The 25605-nt window shown below is 39.4% G+C and overlaps 1 protein-coding gene across 3 annotated transcripts in view; it reads right to left on the minus strand.

Annotated features, from left to right (window-relative positions):
• MYO1D (myosin ID) overlaps window positions 1-25605 on the minus strand; it is a 304073-nt gene that overhangs the window by 157398 nt on the left and 121070 nt on the right. For all 3 annotated transcript variants that reach the window (XM_031468289.2, XM_064495922.1, XM_064495923.1), the window contains exons 15-16: window positions 16565-16731; window positions 7108-7315 (exon numbers count right to left, since the gene is read on the minus strand). In XM_031468289.2, coding sequence (XP_031324149.2) covers window positions 7108-7315; window positions 16565-16731 — 375 coding nt within the window. The remainder of the gene's footprint in view (window positions 1-7107; window positions 7316-16564; window positions 16732-25605) is intronic.

Below are 25605 nucleotides of genomic sequence, written 5' to 3' on the forward strand. Positions count from 1 at the left end.
TTCTGTGTCTGTGAGTCTACATCTGTTTTGCAAATAAATTCATTGGTGTCATTTTTTTTAGATTCCACGTATAAGTGATATCACGTGGCATTTTTCTTTCTGTTTCTGGGTCACTTCACTTAGTATTCTTGATTTTAAAAGTACTCTTAACACAACTGGAATAGATGGATTCCTCCTTGAAATGTTCAAATGTACTAGCTCGATCAGTAGCACGCATAAATAGAAACCATTAGAAGCAGTCCCATTAAAAATTCAGGAACATTTCAAGGATGTTCAGTATCACTCCTCCAGGAAATATCTCAAGGAGGTTTTACAGCAGTGTGGCCTCCATCCCATAGTATGACTGCCAGTCTGAGGGCAGCAGCCCAGTACAACAAATAATGGCATAAGAACAAAAAGAAATCTTCCCATGTGCCCTCTTAAAAGGACACTGGATCTTACGTGCTTCTGTTACGACCTTTATCAAACATCACACGTGGTGTGCTTAAAAACACGGAGGATTTATAGATAAAATCAGGTGGCCTTATTTTTGTACAATAGTCACACAATACCAGTTTGCTAGTGGACTGCCGAAGTTACTATCTTGTATTCTTAAAAAAAGAAAAGGTCATTAGCTGCTCTACAATTCCATGTTGAACCGCACATAAAACTAGAAACGATGGTCACATTACCATTTTAGCCCACATTCTGAGTTATTTTATTTCACCTCCTTGAGGTCCTTCCTTCCTTTCTCAGGGTTACATTACCTCTTTCTCTTCCACATCCTTTCCACACTTTCTCCTCCGCTCATTCCTCTGTACTCTCTCCTATCCTGCCCTTGAGATTGCTCCCACTTTGCTATGACCTAATAATCAAACCACAACCATCCTCTAATCAGGCAGCCACCAGACAAGCAAAAATAAAATCCTGGGAGCCAAGGGACCTAGGTGGCAGATGCATCTGAACATTATAGCACGAGGCTTCTGTAATTTCCCATGTAAACAAGCCTGTGCTTTCATGTAACTATGACAGAAGAAGGCCGACTGGTTCTAGACTTGAGCTTGAATCTGAACCGCACAGCTCGTTGGCATGGCGTGACAACTGAGAGCCGCATTTAGGACTGAAATAAGAACCAGAAAAACTCATGGCGTGGAGTGTGGAACAGGTCAGAGGCTAGCAAGATTTAAGTTTCCAAAGGGCTGGCGGCTCTTGCTGCTGTGGAATTTGGGAGCTATAACTGATCTCAGGGTGACCACAAACTGCCTGGATGAAAATGATTAAAGCCTTATTATTTTAAGAAGGAAAGTCTATGTCGAGAAGCCTTCGGGACGTGATACAGGCAGGACATCGACTTCATAACTATAACAGGGCACACTGGAAAGGACAACGTATTCCTAGAGCTAGGATCAAAGCTGTGGGACCTGAACTGGTGCCAGTATGGGACGTGGGGACCCATTAAGATCTTTGTCTTTTTTTTTTTTTTTTACAGTAATTAATGATAGATGTGTGTTTATTGCCATTTTGAACTTACTTTTGACAATGAATATACGTATGTTCATGTATAACTGAAAAATTGTGCTCTACACTGGAATTTGATACAACATTGTAAAATGACTATAACGCAATAAAAAATGTTTTAAAAAAAAAGATCTTTGTCTGTAATCGATGCTAGACGTCCTTTAAGAAAGGCCTAGTTCCCCCAAGGGAAGACACAGTTCACAAAAGTGCCAACCTGTCTCACAGGTGGGTCAACCGAGTCACTCTTCAAATCCATCAGCTTATTCCAAATTTGCTGGTAATGGTCACACAAAAGATAAATTTCCCCAATACTTTTCCAACTACCTTTGAGAATCCACTTTTCATATCACCTTATATGATGATTTTGATGTTGCTCTATGATTCTTTCGGATGAGAATATACACTTAAAACTGTACATGAATGAAAAAAAAGGGAGTTTCTTGAGAAGTTCCATACCCCACTCCTCTTTCAAGACAGCAAAATATTTCAAACAAAAGGGGTACAGAATATTAGAGAATCATGATGCTTTGTAATGCATTTCGTATGATATTTTCATTAAAAATCTATAAAATGTATAGCCTTTTTTCAGGATCTCCTCAGCCACACAACAAGGAAGTGTCTTGTTTTCTGGGAATCAATGAAAACAACACACAGAAGACAGATGGTAAGAAACCCCAAACCAGAAAGGTCCAGGGTGAAGAAGGGAAAAAGCTACAAGGAAATCAGCTTGGACAGATCTGCCTCACAACACACTGAGTAACAATCATTATACACGTCGACTCAGCCCCACGTGTTTGCTGCTGAACTGACGACTGATGTCTCAGCACCGCCTTGCTTAAGGCTGTAATTCTGAAAATGTCAATTTCTTCTGTGCTGTCTAGAAATACCACCTTATTTGATTTCTCACTCAAATGGGATGTAAAGAACACACACAAACTCCCAAGTGGAGGGTGTGTGGGTAAGTGAAGCAACCGCATACGATTGAAAGGAAGAGAGAATGACCTTCAAGAAAATCCTACTGGCTACACTGATTCATTCCTTTTAATTCAAAGATGCAAAGATGTGGATACTACAACTGGGGATTCCTATAAAAAGATTTTTCCAATACAGGCACACATCAGTTCACTGCCCTTCACAGATACTGAGTTTTTTTTACAAATGGTAGGTTTGTGGCGACCCTGCATCGAGCAAGTCTATCGGCATCATTTTTCCAACAGCATTTGCTCACTTTTTGTCTCTGTGTCACATCCCCCTCAGTAGTTCCCACAATATTTCAAGCTTTTCATTATTATTAGATTTGTTATGTGATCTGTGATCAGTGGTCTTTGATGTAACTACTGGAAAAAGATTATGACTCGCTGAAGGCTCGGATGACAGCATTTTTAGCAATGAAAGCATTTTTAAGTTAAGGTATGTACTTTTTAAAGACATAATTCTACTGCACACTCAGCACACTACAGTATAGTGTAAAACAAATTTTATATGTGTGGAGGGGGAGGGTATAGCTCAGTGGTAGAGCACATGCTTAGCATGCACAAGGTCCTGGGTTCAATCCCCAGTTACTCCTCTAAAAATAAATAAATAAACCCAATTAACCTGCCCACCCCCCCACAAAAAAAGTCTTATTTATACGCGTGGAGAAATAAAAAATCTGTATGACTTGCTTTACCGTGATATTTGCTTTATTTGTGGTGATCTGGAACCAAATCCGCAGTATCTCTGAGGTCTGCCTGTATTCGGGCAAAACATTCAGGATTTAGGTCTTTCACAAAGTGTATTTATAAGAATGAAAAGAGCCAGCCAGTGCTTCAGCGAGACAAGCTCTCCCACTCATTAGTCGGTGGGAGCATAAACCGGCACAATCTTTCTGGAAGGCATTTAACAACAGGTATAGAAAATCTTAAAAGCATCTATTTTTTAAACCAATAATTTTGTGTCTGAGAACTTATCCCAAGAAAATAATCAAGGATGCTTGCAAATCCTTAATAGTAGTAATAGCAGAACTAGAAGTAGTAACGACAGGTATCGTTATTGAACTTGGCGGCAGGCACTGCCCTAAGGAAGCAGAGAAGTGCACCACGGTGGGACCTGCCAGAGTGAAGCACTGGAAATTGCCAGACGTCCACGAATAGCAGGCGGACTGAAGAGACTCTAGTAGATCACAGTAAGGGTCAAGCCAGCTATTGCAAACATGCAAGTGTTGACACTTGTAAAGGTACAGCAAAAATACTATACAACAACGGTAGGATATGATTTAAATTCACATACAATATAAAATTATATTTTAAAAATATAAAATGATTTCCTTCATGATTCTACATGAACTTGTATTGCTACTACTTATATACTATAAAACCAGTAAAACTCTTTAAAGTCGAGACGGTTACTTCTTTAAAAAAAGGTAATTCTAGCAATGTCAAAAATCCTCTAAAATGTCAAGCATATGACCAAGTATATGAAGAGAGACAAGATGCACTATACAGATTACCTGCAATTCTTGACACTGAGGGGTTAATGGTTTAGACGGTGAGAGTGGAGAACTATAAATTCTTTTTACGAATTAGAAAGTGACACAGTTTCTGTCTCCTCTGTGATCTTGGTGGTTATACAGCTTATTCCTTTAAGAACAAGCAATTGCCGCTTCCAACTTGCTGCTGAATCTCTATTAAGGCACAGAAAAGGTATAAAGATACACTGAAAGCCAAGTTCCCACCTGTTAAAACCTCTTATGAGGTACTGTAATAAACACAGTCTGATACTGGCAAAGGAACTGACTATGGAACAAAATAGTGAGCCCTGAAATAGATTCAAGCATATACGGGGATTTAATTATAAGACAAAGGTGGAATTTCAGTTTAGTGGAAAAAAGAGAAATTTTTAAAATAAATGGAATTAGAATAGCTGGTTATTTACTTGGAATAAGACAGAGCTGGACCCTTAATATCACACCATGTACAAAACTAAATCCCAGAGCTGTAATTTTTTGGGGGGAAGAAACTCGAAAGCTATAAAGAAAAAGACATATTTCACTGTATTAAGTGAAAAATCTTCATGTCAAAGAGTATACCATGAACAGAGCCAAATGACATATGATAGCTTGGGAAGAATAATTGCAGCACACGAAGATAACAGCTCCCACAAATTCACAAGAAAAAGACAAGCAACTCAACAGAAGAATGGGCCAGTGATACGAATAAACAGATAACAGAGGGAGCAGTCCAAAATAAGCCAATAAACACACCCTCACCAGCAGCCAAACCCTGAGCCTGGTCAACCTCTTGGGTAGGTATAAAGGAAAAAAAAACAAAGCATTAGATCTGTAAACAACAACAAAACTACCAGCGGCAAGCATGAAGATCACAGGTAGGGATCTGACTACACAGAAGAACAGATGTGTGACAGTAACCTACCACGGCAGACAAAAAGCAGTCAACTTGCAAACTTACAAGCCGTCTTGAGAAACAAAACAGAACTGAGTAAAAGCAATATTCAAAAAAAAAATTAAGAGAAGGAAACTGTTTTAAGGTGAAAAAGAATTTGGTATTCCACTCCAAAAGTTTTCTTGAGTTCTAGGAAAAATAAGTGAAAGAGATGAATACTTAGAAACATCTTCTCAATTGGAAGGGAGGGGAAACCTTTCATTATTTGCACACGGTTATTATTTCTTACCCAGAAAAACTAACAGAATCAACAAATATGAATCAATGAAGGTTTCATTCTGGATACAGATCAACCAACATAAGACAGTATTACTTCTCTATACCGACCCTGCCATCTAGAAAATGTAATTTAAAAAATTTCACAGTAGCTACAAAAAACAGTATCTAGGAATTATCCATGAGTTCCTAAGGCCTTTCCAAGTCTAAAAGTCAACGAAGTGATTTAAATAAGCCTATTCCATACTTTTAAGATGATTTAATACTATAAAAATGTTAATCCTTTCAAATTAATCTATAAATTCAGTGCGATTCTAATAAAAAGTATTGTTGAATTTAATGAACTCATTAAACACACATTAAAATTTATATTACAGAATAAAGGTCTATGCATAAGGTAATCAACCTTAATAAAGAAGAGAAGATGGTCTTATCCGACTGCGTACTAAGACATACTACCAGAGAACCAAGTGGCGTTAGTGCAGAAACAGGCAGATATAAAAGCAGAACAGAACAGAGTTCTCAGAAACAGAACACAGTATGTACAATATATAAAAACAGAATACATAATAGAAGTGGCACCACAAATGAATGGGAAAAGGACGACTGGTTAGTAGATGGTATTGAGAAAACTTGCTCACCAAGCTCACCATATAGAAGTGAAACTGGATTTCTATGTAAAACCACATACATAGGGAGATTCTGAATGGATTAAAGACCTAAAGTGAAAGGTAAAACTGTACAGTTCATAACAGAAAATATAGGACAGTCCTTTTGTGACCTAGAGACAAGGAAAGCCCTCTTGCACAAAATTCCAAATCTCAAAACATAAGGCAAAAAAAAATGAAGAATTTGACTATGTCAGAAAGAAGGATTTTCTTCAACAAAGCATACTGGAAAGTTCATACGAATGTGTACAGAAAAGGAGAATATATTTATAATGTCTAAAGTGAGTAAGAGATGAAAGTCTCAAATATTTAAGGAATTCCTCTTAACCAACAAGAAAATGGTACCAACTCCAGTAGAAAGACAGATAAAAGAGATGAACAGGCAGTTTATAGGAAAATCCAAAAAGCAAACAGACATTTAATGAGATGCTCAAATTCAACAGTAATCCAAGAAACACAAAGTAAACAGCAACAAGGTATCATTATATTTGTTAGTATGGTAAAATTTAGGTATCTGGGTGATACTGGTGAAGATATGGGCACACGGTAACCCCCACATACGGCTGGTAGTGTGCCAACTGGCAGTCATTCTGGAGAGGAGCTTGAAACCACTCGCACCAATTAGGTCTGCCTATACCCATGACTCAGCCACCTTTCTCCTGAGATACACATCCCAAAGTCATTCTCACAGAAGCACGTGATTTCTCTTTCTATGCATATATAATTTTTTCCATTAAAGTGGTTCATGCAGAAGGTATGAAAATGGGTAAGGAGGATAGACAGAAGCACTTGAGCGAGTGAATGAAATGAGAAGGGCCCCTGCACAGATCAATGATGACAGATCCCATGATCTTATGAGCATCGCTGAGTCAGCACTCCCCACCTTGGGCAAGGGCTCGTGGTGGGTCATGACGGGGGAGGGAGGTGGTTTCAAACATGCCAGCCAAGCTCTTGAATTACAAGATAGAAAAAGTTCTTTATGCAATTAAGCTGAAACAACTCAGTTCACTACAACAGACAAAAAAAAAACCAGACTGCTTCAGACATCTCTCTGGTTTTAAATACCAGAAGACAAAATATCTTCAGAGTTTTGAGGATAAAATAATTCTGAGCTCAAGCAGCCAAGTAAGTTTCCCATGTGTGAAGGCAACAGAAAATGTTCTAAGATATGCACAGATGCAGAAAATATACCATCGTGAACATTTCTTGAATCAAAGAAAGCATTCAACTAATCTTTAAGAGCATAAAAGCAAAGGATTATCTTTATGTGTAAACTATAAAATTACCTTTTGTAGGAAGAGGACAATCCTTACGAGCATCTGGGCACGGAGTTCTTCCAAGGTAAACAATGTTCTGGGTGTTCGAATGAAAATTTTGGTTTTCCCATAAGCTACATCATCCTGAAAACCACAATGGTCAATCAGTTTCTTAACAGCCTCTTTGTCTGAAGGAAGGTCATGGTTGGGCCAGGTGAACTCAGAGATCATTTTGTACCTGGATGAAAAAAAAGACCAGGGCACAGATTAAGGGAGAAAAACTATACGGTATCAATAGATTGAGAAAAGCTACTCAATAAAATTCAAGATGCTTCATAGAAATTAAAAAAAAATTCTTAGCAAACTAGGAATAGTGGTGAATTTCATTAGCCTGATAAGAGACACAGAAAAAGCCTTCAATAAGATACAACACTCCCTCAGGATAATAATAATAGTTACTAAACTGGGGTTAGAAGGGTATTTCTTAACTTAATAAAAGCTATTTACTAAAACCTTGCAGCAAATATTATTTGTAAAGGGGGTACCTTGGAAGCATTCTCTTTACAAACAGAAACAAAACAAGGATGCCTTTATCATGGGTTTGTGAGTTGGTCAATGACTGGAGGACAAACAAAATTAACATTGCTTATGAGCAATACGACTCGTTTCAAAGGAAATCAAGCAGATCTTCAGACAAACTACTATTGCTAAAAGAACACTACAGTGTTCTGCACATAAGGTCAATACACAAAAATCATTTTCAAGTCTCTATGCACGCAGCCAACAGTTCCTTGATACATGGGGCAGTCACAGGTTAGTTCAGTACACACCAGCTTCCTCACGAGGGTGAATGTGAGCAAGACAGAAGGCAGAGAGTCACAGCCTTTTGCAGCCTAATCTCACAAGTGACATCCCATCACTTTCACCATATTCCATTTTGCTAGAAGCAATTCACTAGGGCCAGCCCACGCTCACAAGAAGAGGATTCCAGCAGGGCATGAATACCAGGAGGTGGCGACAGATCACTGGGACCAGATTAGAAGGCTGCCTACCACAGTACTTCCCACCCTACCCTTGGTAGAAAGTTGTTCAATACATGTAGTCAGATTTAGTAATGTTTTTCACATGTTGCATCTGAAATTTTAAGTCTTCAGTGAGGAGTGAAAGGCTCTCCTCACACTCAGATTACCAAGTACTCGACCTATGTGTTCTTCTAGTACTTGTATGTTTTCATTTTTTACCTTTAGGTCTCTGATCCATTTGGAGTTTATTTTGGTATATGGTGTGAGGTATGGATCCAACTTTACCTTTGGACAAAAGGCTACTTCTGATACCATGCACTAAAAAGTCTTTCTCCCTCTGATTTAATATGCCATTTTCCTCATAGGCTAAATGCTCATGTGTACTTCAGCTCATTTCTGGGTTTTCTGATCTGTTTCATTGTTTTGTCTTTTCATCTGCCATCAGTACTGCACGGCTTTAATTACAGATGTTCTAAGTATATTTTACTATCTGGTGGTCTCTTCTTTTTTAAAGGTCTTTCTAGCTATTCCTGCATGTTTATTTTTCTATATGAAGTTTAGAAGCAATTTCATAGTTCAGGGAAAGGCAATCACAAGACAAACAAATCCTTGCTGGTATTTTTATTGGGTTCCCACATTAAATTCATTAAATTTATCTATGATGTTAGATTGTCCTATCCAAGAACAAAGGACACCTTTCCACTTGTTCAAGTCTACTTCTGCACCTTTAAGGAGCCTTCATGTTTTCCTCCTAGGCCTTTGCACATTTCTGGTAAGACAATACACAGCTAAGAGGCATCTGACCCCTTCTTACTCTCTCTCTCTTTTCCTAATTTCCACCCCAGCTTCCACGGCAGCATGCTCTTCCTGGCTTCCTTCTGTCTCTCTGAATATTTCTTCTCTGGCTACTGTTCCTTCATCACTGGACCGTAAAATGCTGGAGTGCTTCAGGGCTCACATCAAGCCCTCTTCTCTCTATGTACACCCTCCCATGTCACTTCATCTAAAAATCCACTTTATTTTTCAACTCATGCATTCATTATCCTGAGCCCAGTTCTGAGCTTCAAACTCATGTATCCAGTGCTTACAAAGATCTCAAAGGCATCTTAAACTCCTCTTTCAGCCTTTCCCACCTCAGTGTCCTCTGTTACTAAAGCTGGAATCCCGGGAATCATATCTGATTTCTTCTCTTTTCTATCACCCCTTCTAATCCACCATCCAGTCTACTGACTCTATCTCCAAAATCTATTTAAAATTCAACTATTCTCATCATTACTGCCACAATCCTGATTCAGGCCACCATCAAGTTTACTACAATAGACTCCTAAACTGTTTTCCATTTTCTCTCCAATCCATTCTGCATATTTAGCAGCTAGAGTAATTTTCTCAAAAGCCTCTCATCAATTTTATTTTTTACTACTCTCCTCCTTCTGTTACTCTATGCCAATCACCTTAGCCTTCTTTTTAGGGTCCGATGATGTGATTGCCTCCTTCTTGCTTTGGAGACTTTGCATATGCTGTTCTCATCGTCTGGAGTGCCTTTTAATCTTTGAAAGGCTGAGACTTGTTCTTATCTTTTAGCCTTTGATCTTCTTTCATCAACCATCAACCCTCATCCCCATTACTCCTCCCTAAGGCAGCCAGCTGGGTTTTTTTCCCCTCCCACTATTCATCATCGTTCGTAATCATATTGACTTGTGGGTTTACCACTTGAATGTCAGTCTACGGGTACCATGAAGGCAGGGATTTTGTTTTGTTTCCCACCCATACGCCATGTGCCTATGACACTGTCTGCCACACTATGAGGAAAGAGATATCCATCTATTGAATGAAAAGAAGAAAAAAGGATACACATTTAAAAGGCTTCTCACTTGCCAGATAAGAGTCAGAAACAGAAACCAAACGGAAGAGTTCTAATACGAAGAGAGAGATAGTATTACACAATGTCACATGAAAAAAAGGGAAACAAAATTAAAAAACCTTCCAAATCTGTTATAAAACTAGAATAGGAGTCAACAGGCAAGAATGGCATGTGTGTCTGAAGTTTCAGCTACACTGCTGAAACTGGAAGCAATCCTACTGCCAGCCTGCTCAGTGAACATTTCAGGGTAACGACACCCTTCCTTGCTTCCCCATGGTCAAGGGCATGCCCCCAGTTCTCCAGCAAACCAGCATCCCAAACTTGCAAATTAAAAACTGCACTCATCAGCTTTCTGACAACTAGTTTTACCTCCCTCAAAAACTTCAGCAGCTTTTAAGGTTATCAGTACCTTCAAAATTATTCTCTCTCTTTTCCAATAAAAGAATGAAAATCAAAGTGACAAGTAAAAATTTTAGGTTCAAAACTAGCTTACAAAAAAAAAAAATCTGCAAACTCTAAAAGCACAAATTCACTGCGGAAAATAATACTTTTTCTCTCACCATGACTGAAAACATTAGCCCAACATCCTACACACCTTCTATTCTACCCCACGTCCCACTGCTAATTAGTTCAATCAGTGTAACAACAAAACATCAGTTTCTCAATTTGAGCAAACGCATTTTATGCTGAGCGGAAGGTAAACACAGCCTGCAGGGTGGGAACAGACTGTCTTCCCAGGTGCACACCCACCCCCTCATCCAGCGCTCTTCCTAGATGACACCGGGGAGGACCTCATCTCGCCGGAAATCATCATCAGTTAGAGGGACATCAGTCTTTTATAATTCTTTTACATCTTGAACACTTGTAGTGTGATTATTAATGTTTCAGCTTTCTCAACCACTCATTTTATGTTTTCGATTAGGTGTGCTTTCTAGTTGTTGCTTTTCACCCTGTCTTCTCTTGGACAGACTGAGTTTTCTTTATTCCATTTTATTCTCTCCTTTGATTTGAAAGCCGCAGTCATGAGGCAAAGCAGCCTTAAAGGCTGTAGGCTCAGGAGCCCACTGTCCGAGTTCAAATGGGGGTAGTAACTCCTCTCCTCATGTGGTCGTGAGCTTCAGGGATTTATTACGTGCAGACTGCTTAAAACACTGCCTGGTACATACGGTGAGCACTTCACGATGTTAGCACTATTACTGTTACTGTTATGAAAATTTTAATACGTAAAAATTATATTTATAAGAAAATACATACTCCTCCGTCTAGTTAATTACCATCTATATAAACAATACAAAACTCTTCATGTACCCTTCATGTACTTCTGTATTTCTCACTCCCATTTTGATTTTTGTTGCAAATGATCACAACAAACTTCCTTTCCCCGCTCCCAATCGATTCTTGTTCAGATTTCACAAAAAGTTTTACTGATTTGTTTACTGTTCAGTGTTGCTTTTTTGCATTCCATGATTTCCCTTCTGCATTTACTTGCTAAATACGCCCTCTAGAAGGTTTTTCAGAAAGGGTCTATGAAGAGTAAACTTTCTGAGCCTCTGTATGTCAGAAGACGTTTTTATTTTACCCACACATCTGAATGATAATTTGGCATGGGGTAAAATTCTAAGCACAAAGTTCATTCCCCTTCATTGTGAAGATTTTGCTCCTTTGTTTGCATCAAATGTTGCTAATGAGAAGTCTGGTGTCAGGATGAGCCTCACTTCCTTGTAAGTAGTTTGCCTTTTTCCCTAAGAGCTCTAAGTATTTTTCTTCACATCTAACATACTAAAAGTGAACATAATTTACTGAAGCTTCATTAAAAAAAATCATGTTTTATCCTCAGTGTATTCTTTCAAGCTGACCCCTATTCTCTCTTCTTTCCTTCGGGTGCTCCTGTTGGATGGCTTTTGGTCCCCCGGATCAACCTTGCACACAGCCTGACCTTTCTTTAGTACTTCCCATCTCTGTTTCTCTGTGATGAGGTCTGGAAGAAGTCTTCAGCAGGAAGAGACTTCTCTAGAGAAGTCTCTAGCTCATTAATTCATTTAAAAGAAGTTTAGTTGAAAAAAAAATTTTTTTTGTGGTAAGCTTTACATACAGTAAAACGCACACGTTTAAGTATATGATTCAGCAAGTTTTGAAAAATGTTTACAAGCACTGAAACTGACACCCCAATCGAGAGAATCCCCAGTCCCCATAATCTCCAGGAGACTGCCCTCTGCCCTTCCCCCTTTCCAAGCGCTGCTCGGATGTCTGTCTGTTCTTGAACTTCACAGAAATGGCAGCATAAAGTATATCCTCTTAGGTGCCTCTTTTTCAAGATGTTTTATTCATCCCTGGTGGTGCTGTAACAGCCGTTCATTCTCTTTAATGGGTATCAGTAACCATGGTATGATTACACTACAAACTACTGACTCGTTCTACTGATGGACAGATCACTCTTTCGTTGTGCATAATCTGCTTTTCATTCTCTAAATCTCTAGTTAGTTCTTTTTAGTAACTACCTGTTCTTGTTTTTAACCTCATATTCCTATTTTAGGGCCATAATTCTCTCCTCTGTCTCTGAGAACATGAAGTAGGCTTATTCAAGTGCCTTTTACTCCTTGCTCCGGTTCCTTGAGGGTGGCACTTTTCACTTGTTGAGCGTATTGTCTCTTTTTCACAGGCGTGGTCTTTCTCAGATGCCTGCCTGTCACTGCCTTCCCCAGAGCCCCTCCATGCACCTCCTGGCCTTGGCTGGCCTCCTGGAAGGTGCCTACTTTTGCTTCCTGAGTCTTGGCCAGTGTGCCTCTGAGGTCTGCCTTGCAGTTGGTGAGGTGGTTACTTGTCCCAGTCATTACGGTGGCCTCCTGGTGCTGCAGGGGAGGTAAACTTGGGCACGGCAGCTGGGACACTCCCTGATGGCAGCTCAAGCCTCACAAGGCTGTCTCTCCCTAGAACTGCGACCCTGGCTGACTTCTGGGTCTTCATGTCTACTTTCTTCCGTATTTCAGAATGAGTCACATCTTCAGGGTTCTCTGAGAATCCCTCTTTTGATGTGTGGCTTTAAATACATATATTTTGCATTATTTGGGAATGTTCTGGGGTGGGAATGGGAGATTTAAGCTTGTACCATACTTAACATTCACGGATTCTTTTTAATCCTTTCTGTTTTTATTCGAGTATTATAAAACATAATTCAGTCCTTATAGTATGTCTTCCCTGCCAAAAAAACACACCAAAAATTTTGAGTTGAAAGTAAAACAGGCACAAAAAGAGATTAAAAGTGGGTAAAGATATGCACTTGCAAAATTCCTTGTTCCCTCCAAATCCAGTTTGCTTACTCTCTTACTTCAGCTATGCTCTGAGGCTTCCTCTTTGTCTCGTGGTAATATATTTTCAGTTCAATAAATATATATTTTAGATAAATACACTTTGAATTCAGCCTCATCCTATAGTTACCCATCCCCACTCTGCTCGTTCTAATCTTTAACTTCTGCCGATTTTACCGAGGGAACAACACAAAAACAAATACTACAACTGAGTAATTGCTAGGATTCTGACACTAATGGCGAGGGACTAGTAATCTTCCTATTAACATTAATTTAATACTGTTTGAAATCAAGACTCGTTATGAACACATCTCTGCTCATGAACACATTCCTACTCTACAGCCTCAATAAAAAAAAAGAAAAATCAAATGTAAAGAGCAGCATGATTTCAATAAGGAAAATGATCAGTTTTGAGCATAACCTTTTGATCAATATAAAACTGTTTCAGTTTTCTAGGCTCTTCTGCTATGAAGTTTTATTCATTTCCGGAGTCTCCAATGAGTGCCCATCCCTTTCAGTTCTGCCCCCAGGTAGCTGAACACTGGTGGAGGACAGCAGGCAATGCCAGGTGGTCTCTCTGTACACCTTTAACCTCACATCTCACGCGGGCACTCAGATCTTCCTGGCAACAATCCTCCTACACAACACTGTGCTTTCCCAGTCTCTAAAATGAGTGTTCTCATTTCCGCTCAAACCTCCTAAACCACCTCTCCTAGTCCTCACGGTCAGCTCATGACCTCGCCTCATACTTTACTGAGGAAACAGAAGCCATCAGTTAGGAACATCTCCATCTTTGCCATCAGCTGGCCTTTGAGGTTTCCTGCATCTGCATTCACAGCCTCTGCCTTTTGTCTTGTTGCTGTGGGTGGAGGTTCCCTGCTCCCATCTAGAGCTGATAAACCTTCCACTTGTCCTTGGGGTTTCACTCGTTGCCTTCTCACGGATGTGACTGTTACAATTACCTCCTCTCTCCTACGTCCTTGGTTCCTCCCTCTGTTCTGAATCATCCCCACCTGCACGTGAACATTTTCTGGTATCTCCTTGACATCATATTCTGGCTACTGCTTCCATTTTTCTCTGCCCTTATTCAAAGCCCAGATCCTTGACTTGTCTACAAGCATCCAACTCTTCACTTCACTTTCGCATCCTACTCGAACGGGGCTCTGCCCAGCCCTTTCTCCTTGGATCTCTCTGTTGCCAAGTCTACTGGGTAAGCTTCTGCTTTTACCTTACTTGATTTCACAGCAGCATTTAATATGGTAACTGCACTTTTCTTCTTGAAATGCCACCTTCTCTTGGCTTCTGTGACATAACCCTCTCTGGCGGTTTCTTCTATCTCGCTGGTTGCTTCTTCTTTTCTCTTTGCTGGTTCTTTCATGTCAGACCACAGACCTGAAAGGCTGGCATGGGCCTCCTCCTCTTCTCTCTCCAGTTCCAAGACTCTATATATAATCTATATACCCATGGTTCCAGAATTTCTATTTGCAGTCTGGACTTCTTCCCAGAACTCCAGATTTGTATATCTAATAACTTATTTAAGTATTTCTACCTAGACGTTTAGCAGCCATTTCAAACCTAACACAGTCAAGAGACAAATCTTGATTCCATCTTTGTCCCCAGTTCCATGTCCTCCCCCTCAAACTTCTCTTACCTTGGCAAAAAGTACCATGCTTATCTAGATGCTCAAGCCCAAATCTACCTGTTATCCTTCATCCCTCTCTACTCCTCTCTCATCTAGCTGATCCCTGAGCAAGTCTTGTCCACTTTCCCCTGAAACACATCTCGACTCTGTCCACCTGGATGCATGATAATTCCTTGTTTCAAGGCACTACCATTGAGCCACAACAGCAACTCTAAATGTCTCCTTGCTTCCTATTCACACAGCAGCCGCAGTGATCTCTCTCTCTCTTTTTGGGGGGGGGGTAGGGGGAGGTCATTAGGTTTATTTATTTTTAATTAACCTTTTTTAAATGGAGGTACTAGGGGTTGAACCCAGGACTTTGTACATACTAGGCATACACTCTACCACTGAGCTATACCCTCCTCCCCACAGTGATCTCCTAAAACATCCATGAGATTGTGTCACTCCCTGCTGAAAATCCACCAATGGTTTTCTATCACACTTAGCCAAAATCTAAACTGTTTAGTCTGGATTACAAAATTCAGCGTGATCTGGCCCCTGGCCATCTCTCTGGTCTCATCCCACACCACTGCCTGTCACTCAGCATCCTCCAGCCACACTGGACTGTGTTTGGTAACACACTTACTGTTGCAACAAAGGCTTTCCCTGGCTGCTGCCTCGGCTCCACCTGCTCTTTTCTCTGACCTTTGTATGACTGGCTCCTTCCTGACTCTATAATCTCCTTAGAGACTCTTCTCACCAACTAATATTTTATGTATTTAATCATATTTTTTTTTGTGGAATCTGTAGTCTAGAAACATAGGAAATGTTCAATAAATATTTTAAAATAAATGAACTGACAGAATTCAAAACACTATTCTTATGAGTCCCAGGTGTCAACTATCATGATCATTTTTAATAAATAACAATAGAAATGATATCTTACACACGTATTGAGTAAATACTGTATGTCAGGCACTAGTCTAAGTGCTTTATATTATCTCATTTAATCCTCCAGCAACCCTATCAAGTAGTTACTATTATTAGCCCCCTTTTTACACATGAGGAAACGGAGGCAGGTTATATGATTTGATTTGCCCAAAGTCAAAAAGCTACGAAATGGCAAAGCCAGGATTCAGGCAGGTGGATGGGTTTTAGGGCCTCTATGATTAACTACTTAATATTTTGTTACTATTGTAGTTACTAATATTAGTAATGACAAGCAGCATTAACTGAACATCTATTGTGTGCCAGCCCCTAGCCATTTCACTTAGGGTCATCGGATCCTCACAACACCAGCTTATGAAGTGGCATTACCACACTCATTTTACAGATGCAGAAACAAAGTCAGAGAAGTTAAATTTCTAGACCAAGGGCAGGCAGTGAACGAGTGGCATAGCCAGGGTTCCCACCCAGATGTGACTCCAAATCCTCGTCTTTTCCCTACTCTACTACACGCCCACATTTTCCCCGTGAAGAATAAAACGTTTTCCCTGCCATGGTCCAAAAACCACAAACCCAAGGGGACCTCCGGCTGATTCTGGGGAAAGTCTTTCACATCTTCAGCTTCCCCAACTCTGCTGTTCATGCACCAGATAGTCAGACCGTCTGCTGTGAGCCGATGCATCGTGAAACCCGGGGGGGACCCGTCAGGTTTCTTCGCTCAGTCCCACCTCACCTGTGAAGAAACTTCTCGTACGTCTGGCGGAAGGCGAACCCTGCCCGGCGCACCCTCACATTCTCCAGGAGTCCCAGGTACTCCACCTGGTGCCGGCAGCGCTCGTCGTCAAATATCTGCGGGGACTTCATGTCGTTGGGTTTGATGCAACGTACGTAATATGGTTCCTACAGAAATGCCAGCGGCAGGTGGTTAAGTTCCGGTGGAGAAAAACCCCAGATTACGGACACTAATATGCAATCAGCGTTACCTGGGTCAAAGCCAGCTCTGTGCCTCTGGTTCCTCAGGCATACTCTTACAAATAAAGCAGTTACTCTCCTTTTCCCCTCCCTGTAAAGGCTGGAAGCGCTCAGGCATTCAGCTAAAATTCTGTTTTATTATATTGTAGGATTCATCAGAAATAGGAGCAAGGGGATAAAACTAGGGTATAAGTAGTTGAGATATGTAAACATCAAGTTTTTTTTTTTTTTGTATTTATGGAAACACGGTTAAAAGTAACAGAAGGAGTCATTTAATAGGAAACTTAATTTTAATGGAAATTTAATAGAAAGAGGCAGGAGCTGTGGTAAAGACATGCTATCATAAAGAATGGGAAATACGAGGCACAGCCCTGGGACACAGGAAGTGCTCCGTAAGTGCCGTTATCATCCTTGTCATCATCCACCGCCATCATCACCACCACTACCACATTAGCCTGGACTTTCAAAAAAGAGATTGAAATATGTAAGTAGAGAAGTTACAAAGTCATCTGCAGGCATCAGTGACTCTGAGAGAGAGCCTAGCAAGAAATCATTCCCTCTGTGCCAGTTAAGTTTGGAACCTTGTATTAGATCATAACTCCTTTCAAATATAAAACTGTGTTTGGCACAGATCCTGGTACAGTGAAGATAGCAAGGCATCACTGGAGGAATCACTGGGGTCAAATGTATCCTGCTTATTGGAGTGAAGAGCTATTTTCTTCTCTGAATCTGTTATCCATCAGACACACAGTAGCACTTTAATTAAGAAAGAGTCTTCTGCACTAGGCAGAAAACGACATGAGGCAGTTTTGAGTTCCGCTGAGGTCTGGAGGTTGCAAGTAGGGGAGATCTGCTGAATGTGACTTTACTTGCACTCTGAACAGAATAACAGTTTTGACACCTAAACAGGAAGCTCCAAGTGTATAGTGATCATGCTGCCTTCCATGATGAAAAGCAACGTCCTTTTCTTCCTTTTTCAAAGGAAAATAGAAATTTCCTACTGTATCAGTTTCCTACGGTTGTAGATTACCACAAACTTTGTGGCTTAAAACAACCCAAATTTATTCTTGTACAGTTCTGGAGGTCAGCAATGGGTCTCAGCGGGCTACAGATCAGGGTATCACAGGGCTGTGGTTTTCTGGAAGCTTTGGGGGAGAAATCATCTCCTTATCTTTTCCAGCTTCAAGAGGCTGCCCACATTCCTTGGCTTGTGGCCTCCTCCCATCTTCAAAGGCAGCAATGGCCTGATGAGTCCCTTCTCAGGGTGCCATCTCTCTAGATCTGCCCCCACTTTCCCTTTGAAGGACTCCTGCATTTACACTGGGCCCACCTGGATGACGCAGGATGAGCTCTGTATTTTAAGGTCAGGTGATGAGCAACCTCAGTTCCCTCTTTGGCGTAGATCAAAGACGGGCAGAGGACTGACATGACTATAAAGCACAAGCAGAAGCTTACTTTAAAATAGAGTGATGGGTGGCCAAATGTTCATTACATCCGAAATGGTTTTCAAATGGAGCATTTATAGGGGGAGGTAAGTAGCTTACTTTTAAAAGGGGCTTATACCATTTTAACAATATTGATTCTTCCAATCCAGGAGCATGGGATATCTTTCCATTTTTTAAAGTTTTCTTTAATTTCCTTCATCAGTGGCTTATAGTTTTCCATGCCTAAGTCTTTCACCTCCTTGGTTAGATTTATTCCTAGGTATTTTATTACTTTGGGTGCTATTTTAAAGAGGATTGTTTCTTTACTTTCTTCTTCTGTTGACTCATCATTAGTGTAAAGAAATGCAACTGATTTTTGAACGTTAATCTTGTAACCTGCTACCTTGCTGAATTCTTCGATTATTTCTAGTAGTTTTTGTGTTGACCTTTAAGAGTTTTCTATAAATAGTATCATGTCATCTGCATATAGTGACACTTTTACTTCTTCTTTTCCAGTTTGGATCCCTTTTATTTCTCTCTCTTGCCTGATTGCTGTAATAAATTTAAAGCAAACAGTGGGATAGGAAAATGAGGGATTTACTTGAGGATTTGCTGAGTTTCTTAGGATATCGTCTTTACTGCTTGGTGGATAAACTAAGAGGAGTAGCACTGAGCACAGTAAATACCAAAATGCTAGATCTGTCTGTGTGCTTCGGTGCTGTTGTAACAGAATACGCCTTATACAGAATCAAGACACTTGGGTCTTAGTTGTCTCTGCTCTTAACTAGCTATGATAAAGTCTTCATGGACCTAATAATTTAATGAAATGAGGATATTTGGAATTCTACTTAAATAAGGACAGATGAGGCAATTTAAACCAACACTCATGCTGGGGACACCAAGGACAGGCAAACAAAACAGGCAAAACACCTGCTTAAAGACACTGGAGAGCTAACAAGGTAGTGGAGAACCCAGAACCCAGAAGAGTTTTTTTCCTTTTTGGGGGGGGGGGCAGGATTTGCCAACTCCAGAGGAAGTGGGGGGATCTGAATAATGGTTCTGATAGCCTCATAAGCAAGTAGGACACAGATTAGAGACTAGGGCCTGAAAAGAAGGAGGTCACAGGTAAACCCCTCTCACTTTGGGCTGAGATCCAAAAAGGCTGCCACTAGCAATAAGGGTGAATCAGAAGTAGGCAGTCCCTCACAGGGACAGGGATTCAGCTTTGACTCATTTTAGTCCTTCAAACTGGAATAGCTTCTTTGGAATATCAGTGCTTTTAGGGGCCTAAAAGGAGCAAAGATAAATCTCCCCTAGAGAAAGATTACATAAACTTGGGCCTCCAATTCTTCCCATATACAGTTTTGCAAAAATAATGTTTGGAATAAAATAAAAATTAACCAGACATATAAGGAGCCAAGATAACATGAATTGGAAATAGCAAAACAACATACAAAACAAACAGACTTGAAGGGGTCCAGATATTGGAGTTATCAGATAAGAATATTAAAATAAGTACGTTTAACATGTTCAAGATGATAAAAGACAATATTGAGAATTTTTTTAGAGAACCAGAAACTATAAGAAAGAACTAAACCAAACGAAAAACCTGGGACTCAAAATGCAATAGCAGAAATCAAGAACTCAGTACTTCAGTAAAAGAGTAGATTAGAAATAGCTGAAGAAAAAAATAATGAACTAGAAGATAGGTGGAAAGAAATTTCCCAGAATGGATTATGGAGAGATAAAAAGATGGAAAACAAGAGAGGTTAAGAGGCACAGAAGATAGAGTGACATGGTCTAAGTAACTGGGGTCCTGAAGGAGAGGAGACAGAAGGGGCAGAAGCAGTATGTGAAGAGCTAATAGCCAAGAATTTTGCAAAACCGATGAAAAACAATCAAGCTATAACAAAATGAAGAAGTCCTATACATTACAAGCAAGATTTAAAAAAAAAAAACCCTACACCTAGGTGCATCATAGGAAGACTTCTGAAAACCAAAGAAAAGCAGTCAGAAGGAAAAAGTCAGATTACCTTAAGAAGCAACAAACAGACTGACAGCTGACTTCCCAAAAGAAACAATGGAATCCAGAAGACAAACGAGTACTTCTCTGAATTGCTCAAAGAACTGTCAGTGCAGAATTTTACACCCAGCAAAAATATTCTTCTAGAAGGAAAATAGCATAAAATATTCTCAGGTAAACAAAAACAGAGAATGTGTCAACATCAGGCCTCAAAGATAACAGGATGAAGTTCAGGCAGAAGAGAAATGGTCCCAGAGGAAGGTCAGTGACACAGAAAAATGAAGAAAAGAAGTGATAAATGAGCAAATCTAAACAGATACTGACTATACCTAGTAGTAATGAAAATAATAAGATGTCATCATCTTACTGGCTTAATATATATATTTAAATATTAAGTATATTTAAATATAAATACATGACTAAAAGAGCACATAAGTGGGGAGGAAGACGAATGGAATTAAGATGTTTTATGGACCTTGCATTGTCCAGGAAGGAGATTAAAGCACCAAATATTAGGTTTTTACATTCAAGAATGACACTGTAATAACTCAAGTAACTGCCAAACAATATTATGGTATAAATCTTCTAAAAACAATACAGGGAGTAAAGGGAGTGATAAAAAATTGAAACAGAGCATTGGGGGGGAAGTGCGAGAAAAGGGTGTCTTCCTAGGCTTAACTAAACATCCTGACTCAAAAGATTCGTGGCCACACTTGGCACGAGTCTACTCAGAAGACCAGAGCCTAGTTCGCCAGCAGGCAGTGTCAGGGTGGTGCCGCAGTCCACACAGCAGGCCGGCGAAAGAGAGTGCAGGCCCACAGAGATGGGATCCACACCAGACACGTGTGGGAAGTGCCCTTGGTTTAAAAGCCTCACATCCCCTAGGATTCAACATCTCTTAGAACAATCCTAAAGACATAGCTCCCACGTCCTTGATAGGGACATGCCTGATACATGAGTCACCACACTTGGGAAGCCAAAAGTATGTCATCCCCACCAGGCATTTATCATTCTCCCAGTTCAGATGCAATTTATGAATGGGGTAGTTTTTTATCATTAAGTGATGCTGCCTAGTAATACAGTTCAAATACATCTTCCTAGATTACAGGGGAACAGAGCTGGAAATTTAACTGAGGTTAAATTGTCAAGAGAAGGCACAGAATTTTGTTTACCTTGTGCCCAAAGTAATCAATCAAAGAGATTAGAAAAACAATAAAAGAAACATACAAGAGACAAGCAGCACGAAGGAGATGGTCGATTCAAGTACAACATACAGTAGCTATGTTAAGAATAAATAAGCTAAATGATTTATTCAAAAGACAAAGACAGCCAGAACGGATAAAAAACCGAAGCTAACTATATGCTACTTACACATGAAACATAATGATACAGAAAGGTTGAAAGTAACAGGGTGGAAAAGGACAGACCATGCAAACTGTGGCCAAAGGGAAAGCTGGATGAAACTGTTTTATTTGTGCAAAGCTGACTTGAAGGTGAAAAGCAACTTAGAAATAAAGGCATTTCATAGTGACAAATGACTCAAACATTAGGAATAAATAACAGCTCTAACTTGAATAAGCCTAATAAATTCTCAAAATATTTAAAGCAAAAATTGGAGGCACAACAAGGAGAAGCAAATTCAGAATCAAAGTAGGTTTTATCACACATTTCAGCACTGACAAAACAAAATAATTAGTAAGAATGCAGAAAGACTGGACAATAATATGACCAGTAAACCTGACCTAATGGATGTGTGCAGAATATGAAATGCAAATGATGTTAATATATAAACAAAACGTATGAAGAAAATTTAACAAATTTTTAAGGACTGAAATCACACAGACTATCTGACCAAATAAGATTAAGCTAGAAATCAAGAGTAAGAAGATAATTAGAAAATCTTAGATGACTGGAAATTAAGAAACATACTTCTTGGGTTGAGAAGAAAATTACAGTGTGAATTAGAAAATATTTTTAACTCAGTAATTTATGCAATCATGTGGGCAAAGCAGTCTTAGTGTAGGGGATCCTTTCAGTACTTAAAGTAACTCCACTAAACAGAAACCAGTTGAATGGAATTTTACCAGTATTGACAGATTACACACAGGAAATAGTAACACTGGAATGGACACTAATGACCAAGTAAGGGGCTGGGGAATGCCAACTGCTTAGTAAATATAAAAACCTTCAGATAAGGAATCTAGTGGAAATACTTCCTCTATATTTACTCAGCATTCTGTCTCAATTTATAAATGCCGCCTCCTCTCTCTTTTATAAATAGCCAGACTGACTCAGCCTAAGAAGTCTTAAATGTGACAAATTCTTAAGGGTCTTATTGAGGTTAAATCACAAAAGCTAATAGTGATCTTATTCTCTTGCACTTTTTAACCTGCTTCTCCCTGTATTTTATGTGAAAAACATCCTTTGTCAAAGTACGCCAATCAGTACACAGATTAGCTGGAAAACAGTTGATTTACATGTTCATTTATTTAACCTGCGTTGAACACAATCGGAGCCAAAGGCAAATTCAGGTTCATTTAATAACTTACTGACCATCTGCTCAGAGTGCTTTGTGAGCTATCAAGAGGTATACAGAATTAGTAGAACTCATTCCTTAGATTCAGAAGACTTATAATCTAGGTGGGGAGGTAAGATATGCATTTTAAATCACCATGTGGACTCTGAAAAAGGGAGGAGTCAGGGACACGCACTTCTGGTGATGGAGGACTAGGCAATTTGTATCAATCAACCTTCCTGACGAAGTCACTGAAAAAAAAGTGCTAGTCAAAACACAGCACGGAGAGGAGAAATCTTGAATGCATCAAAGAGCTAATGATGCAGCCAAGATGAGACTAAGACTAAAGTCCACAGGGGCAAGGCCAGCCTTCGGGGCTGCTTTTGTCTGAGAGGCGACTAGAGACCTGGAGAGGCAGCCATGAGGCTGAGCACAGCCGCTGACAGCCTTCAGGGGCTCAGAGGATGAAAGCTGGAACCCGCGGCCCTAGGTGCAGGACCACACTTGGGTCTGGAATCCTGAATAGCCAACCTTGGGAGTTAAAGGTGAATGGAAAGGGGTTTGGCACTTTTAGGAATGGCAGGTAGCTGATGGCTGAGCCACTCCAGAAGTTGGACTAAGGTGACTCAAGGATGTCGGAACTGGCCTGGTATGTCTTTTTAAGGTTAAACGTTCAACTTTTCTGTTATGTTTAGGAGAAGGATGAAAATATTGGCTAGCTTATAATTCTCACGTCATTAATAAATGGTAATATATCTGTATTCTTTTCCTTTAATCTGATTTGACAGTTTTTCTCCATTTATGTTTGCTATAATTACTAATACATTTGGATTTATTTCTACCACCTTGATTTGTCCTAGCTTTCCTACTTTTTTTGTCTCCTTTTTCCTATTTTTCTTAGAACTGATTTTTTTTTCCCCTCGTGCTGGCTCTCCCCACCCTCAATCACTAGTTTGGAAGTTACAGCCTCATTTCTATTCTTTCAATGACTATACCAGAAAATTTAACAAGGAGTTACAAACTAACTTATAACTCTATTTTTATCCTTTTCCTGAACAATCAAGGGCCTTAAACCCAAACCTTCCAATTTACATGCTACTGTTGTACTGTTTAATTCTAATCAGCATTTTTAATCTGCTAAAACATTCCTTCACAGTTTGTTTACGTGCATCCGCATATTTACCAATTGCTTTGCTCTTTTTTTTGCATTTCTGACTTGCATGTAGTAATCAGACTTCCTGCCACCTGATATGCTGCCTTCACTCAGCGCCCGGCCTGCATCCTCCGTGCTTTCTTGTTAGCTCATGACCGCACTCATGGAGCTGGTTTTTATAATTCACCTAACTTTCTGGTTGTTTTCAGTTGGTTTTAGTGGGTATCTTGCTCACCCTGTTGCCAGAAAACGCATTGCTCACGTGTATTTTTAAAATCTTCACATCTGTGTTCCTAGGTTTGCCTCATCTCTAGCTTTTAACTCATCTCTGATTTCATTTTCTCATGTTAACTTTGTACTAAGGTAATACTAATCTCATTAAATGAGGTGGCTTCTCTTCTTCCCATCCTTCAAAACAGCTTACGTATGACAGGAATTACAGGCTCCTTGAAGGATTTATAAAACTTATCCGTAGAACCATCTGGGTCTAAAGTTCTTGGCAAAGTCTGGGGAAGGCAGACTTCTGATTAGTGATTCAGAATCTCTAATGTTACTGATTTATTCAGGTTTTCTATTTCTTCTTGAGTTAATTTTGATAACATATTTTTCCAGAAAACTAATTTTTCAAATTCACTGGCATAGTTGTTCAAAGTATTCTGATGCTTTAAAAAACTCTATAATGTATGAAGTGGTATTTTTTTTCATTTTTATTATGGCTTTCTCTTTTTTAAAAATCTGTTTTATTAAAGGTTTCTCTACTTGATTAATTTTTCTGGTCTATTACTTTCAATTTTTGCTATTTGAAGATTATTTTCTTATGCCTTTCTTTAGATTTTCTTTGGAGTTCTGTTTTTGGCTTCTTGAGTTGAACTTAACTCATTTACTTTCTATTTTTTTTCCCTTTTTCTTTTTAGTAAGGGCATAACAAGTGGACCACTTTAGGAGAATTCTACAAATTCTAATAGATTCTTTGTTATGTAGTTCCAGATATTTTGTAATTTCCATTGTGATTTCCAATTCAACCTGTGACTTATTTAGGAGAACGTTTTTAAGTTTCCAAGCACGTTAAAAAAGTTTTTAGTGCTGATTTTTATTTCACTTGTTGTGAGGATGGAGAATACATCTGTACATCTGTTAAAATAGCTGGGACTTCCTTTGTGATCTAGCATGTGGTCAATTCTTGTAAATGGTCCATGTATACTTGAAAGGACTATGTATTCCCTGTTCCCTGGGTACAGAGATCTTTTGATGTATTAGATAAAGTTTAAATTTGGTTTTCAAAGCTTCTGCATTCTTACTAAGGATTTTGCTTGATCTATCAGTTTCTGGTAGAGTTGGTTTTAAACCTCCCTCTAGGATTGTGGACTTGTCAAGTTTTTCTTTCACATTTTTCACGTTTTTTTTTCTTTTCTTTTCTTTTTTTTTGCTTTATAGAGTTCACGTACCATCATGGCTACTTAGTTCTAAATGGTACCTTGTTCAAAATGGCTTTACTGTCTTTGGTATTTCCACTTTATTATTGTTAATCTCTTTATCTGCATTAATACTTTTCCCCTTAAATCCTATGTTCTCTCACATTAATATTATTTCACTAGGTTTTTTTTCTTGGGGTGGGGGGTTGATATAGCTTTATCCACCTCTTTGTTTTTAATCTTTCTGCCTAGTGTAAATTAAGCTGCTCTTATCA

The sequence above is a fragment of the Camelus dromedarius genome, chromosome 16, assembly GCF_036321535.1.
Source record: "Camelus dromedarius isolate mCamDro1 chromosome 16, mCamDro1.pat, whole genome shotgun sequence".
In the NCBI taxonomy this organism is placed as follows: Eukaryota; Metazoa; Chordata; class Mammalia; order Artiodactyla; family Camelidae; genus Camelus; species Camelus dromedarius.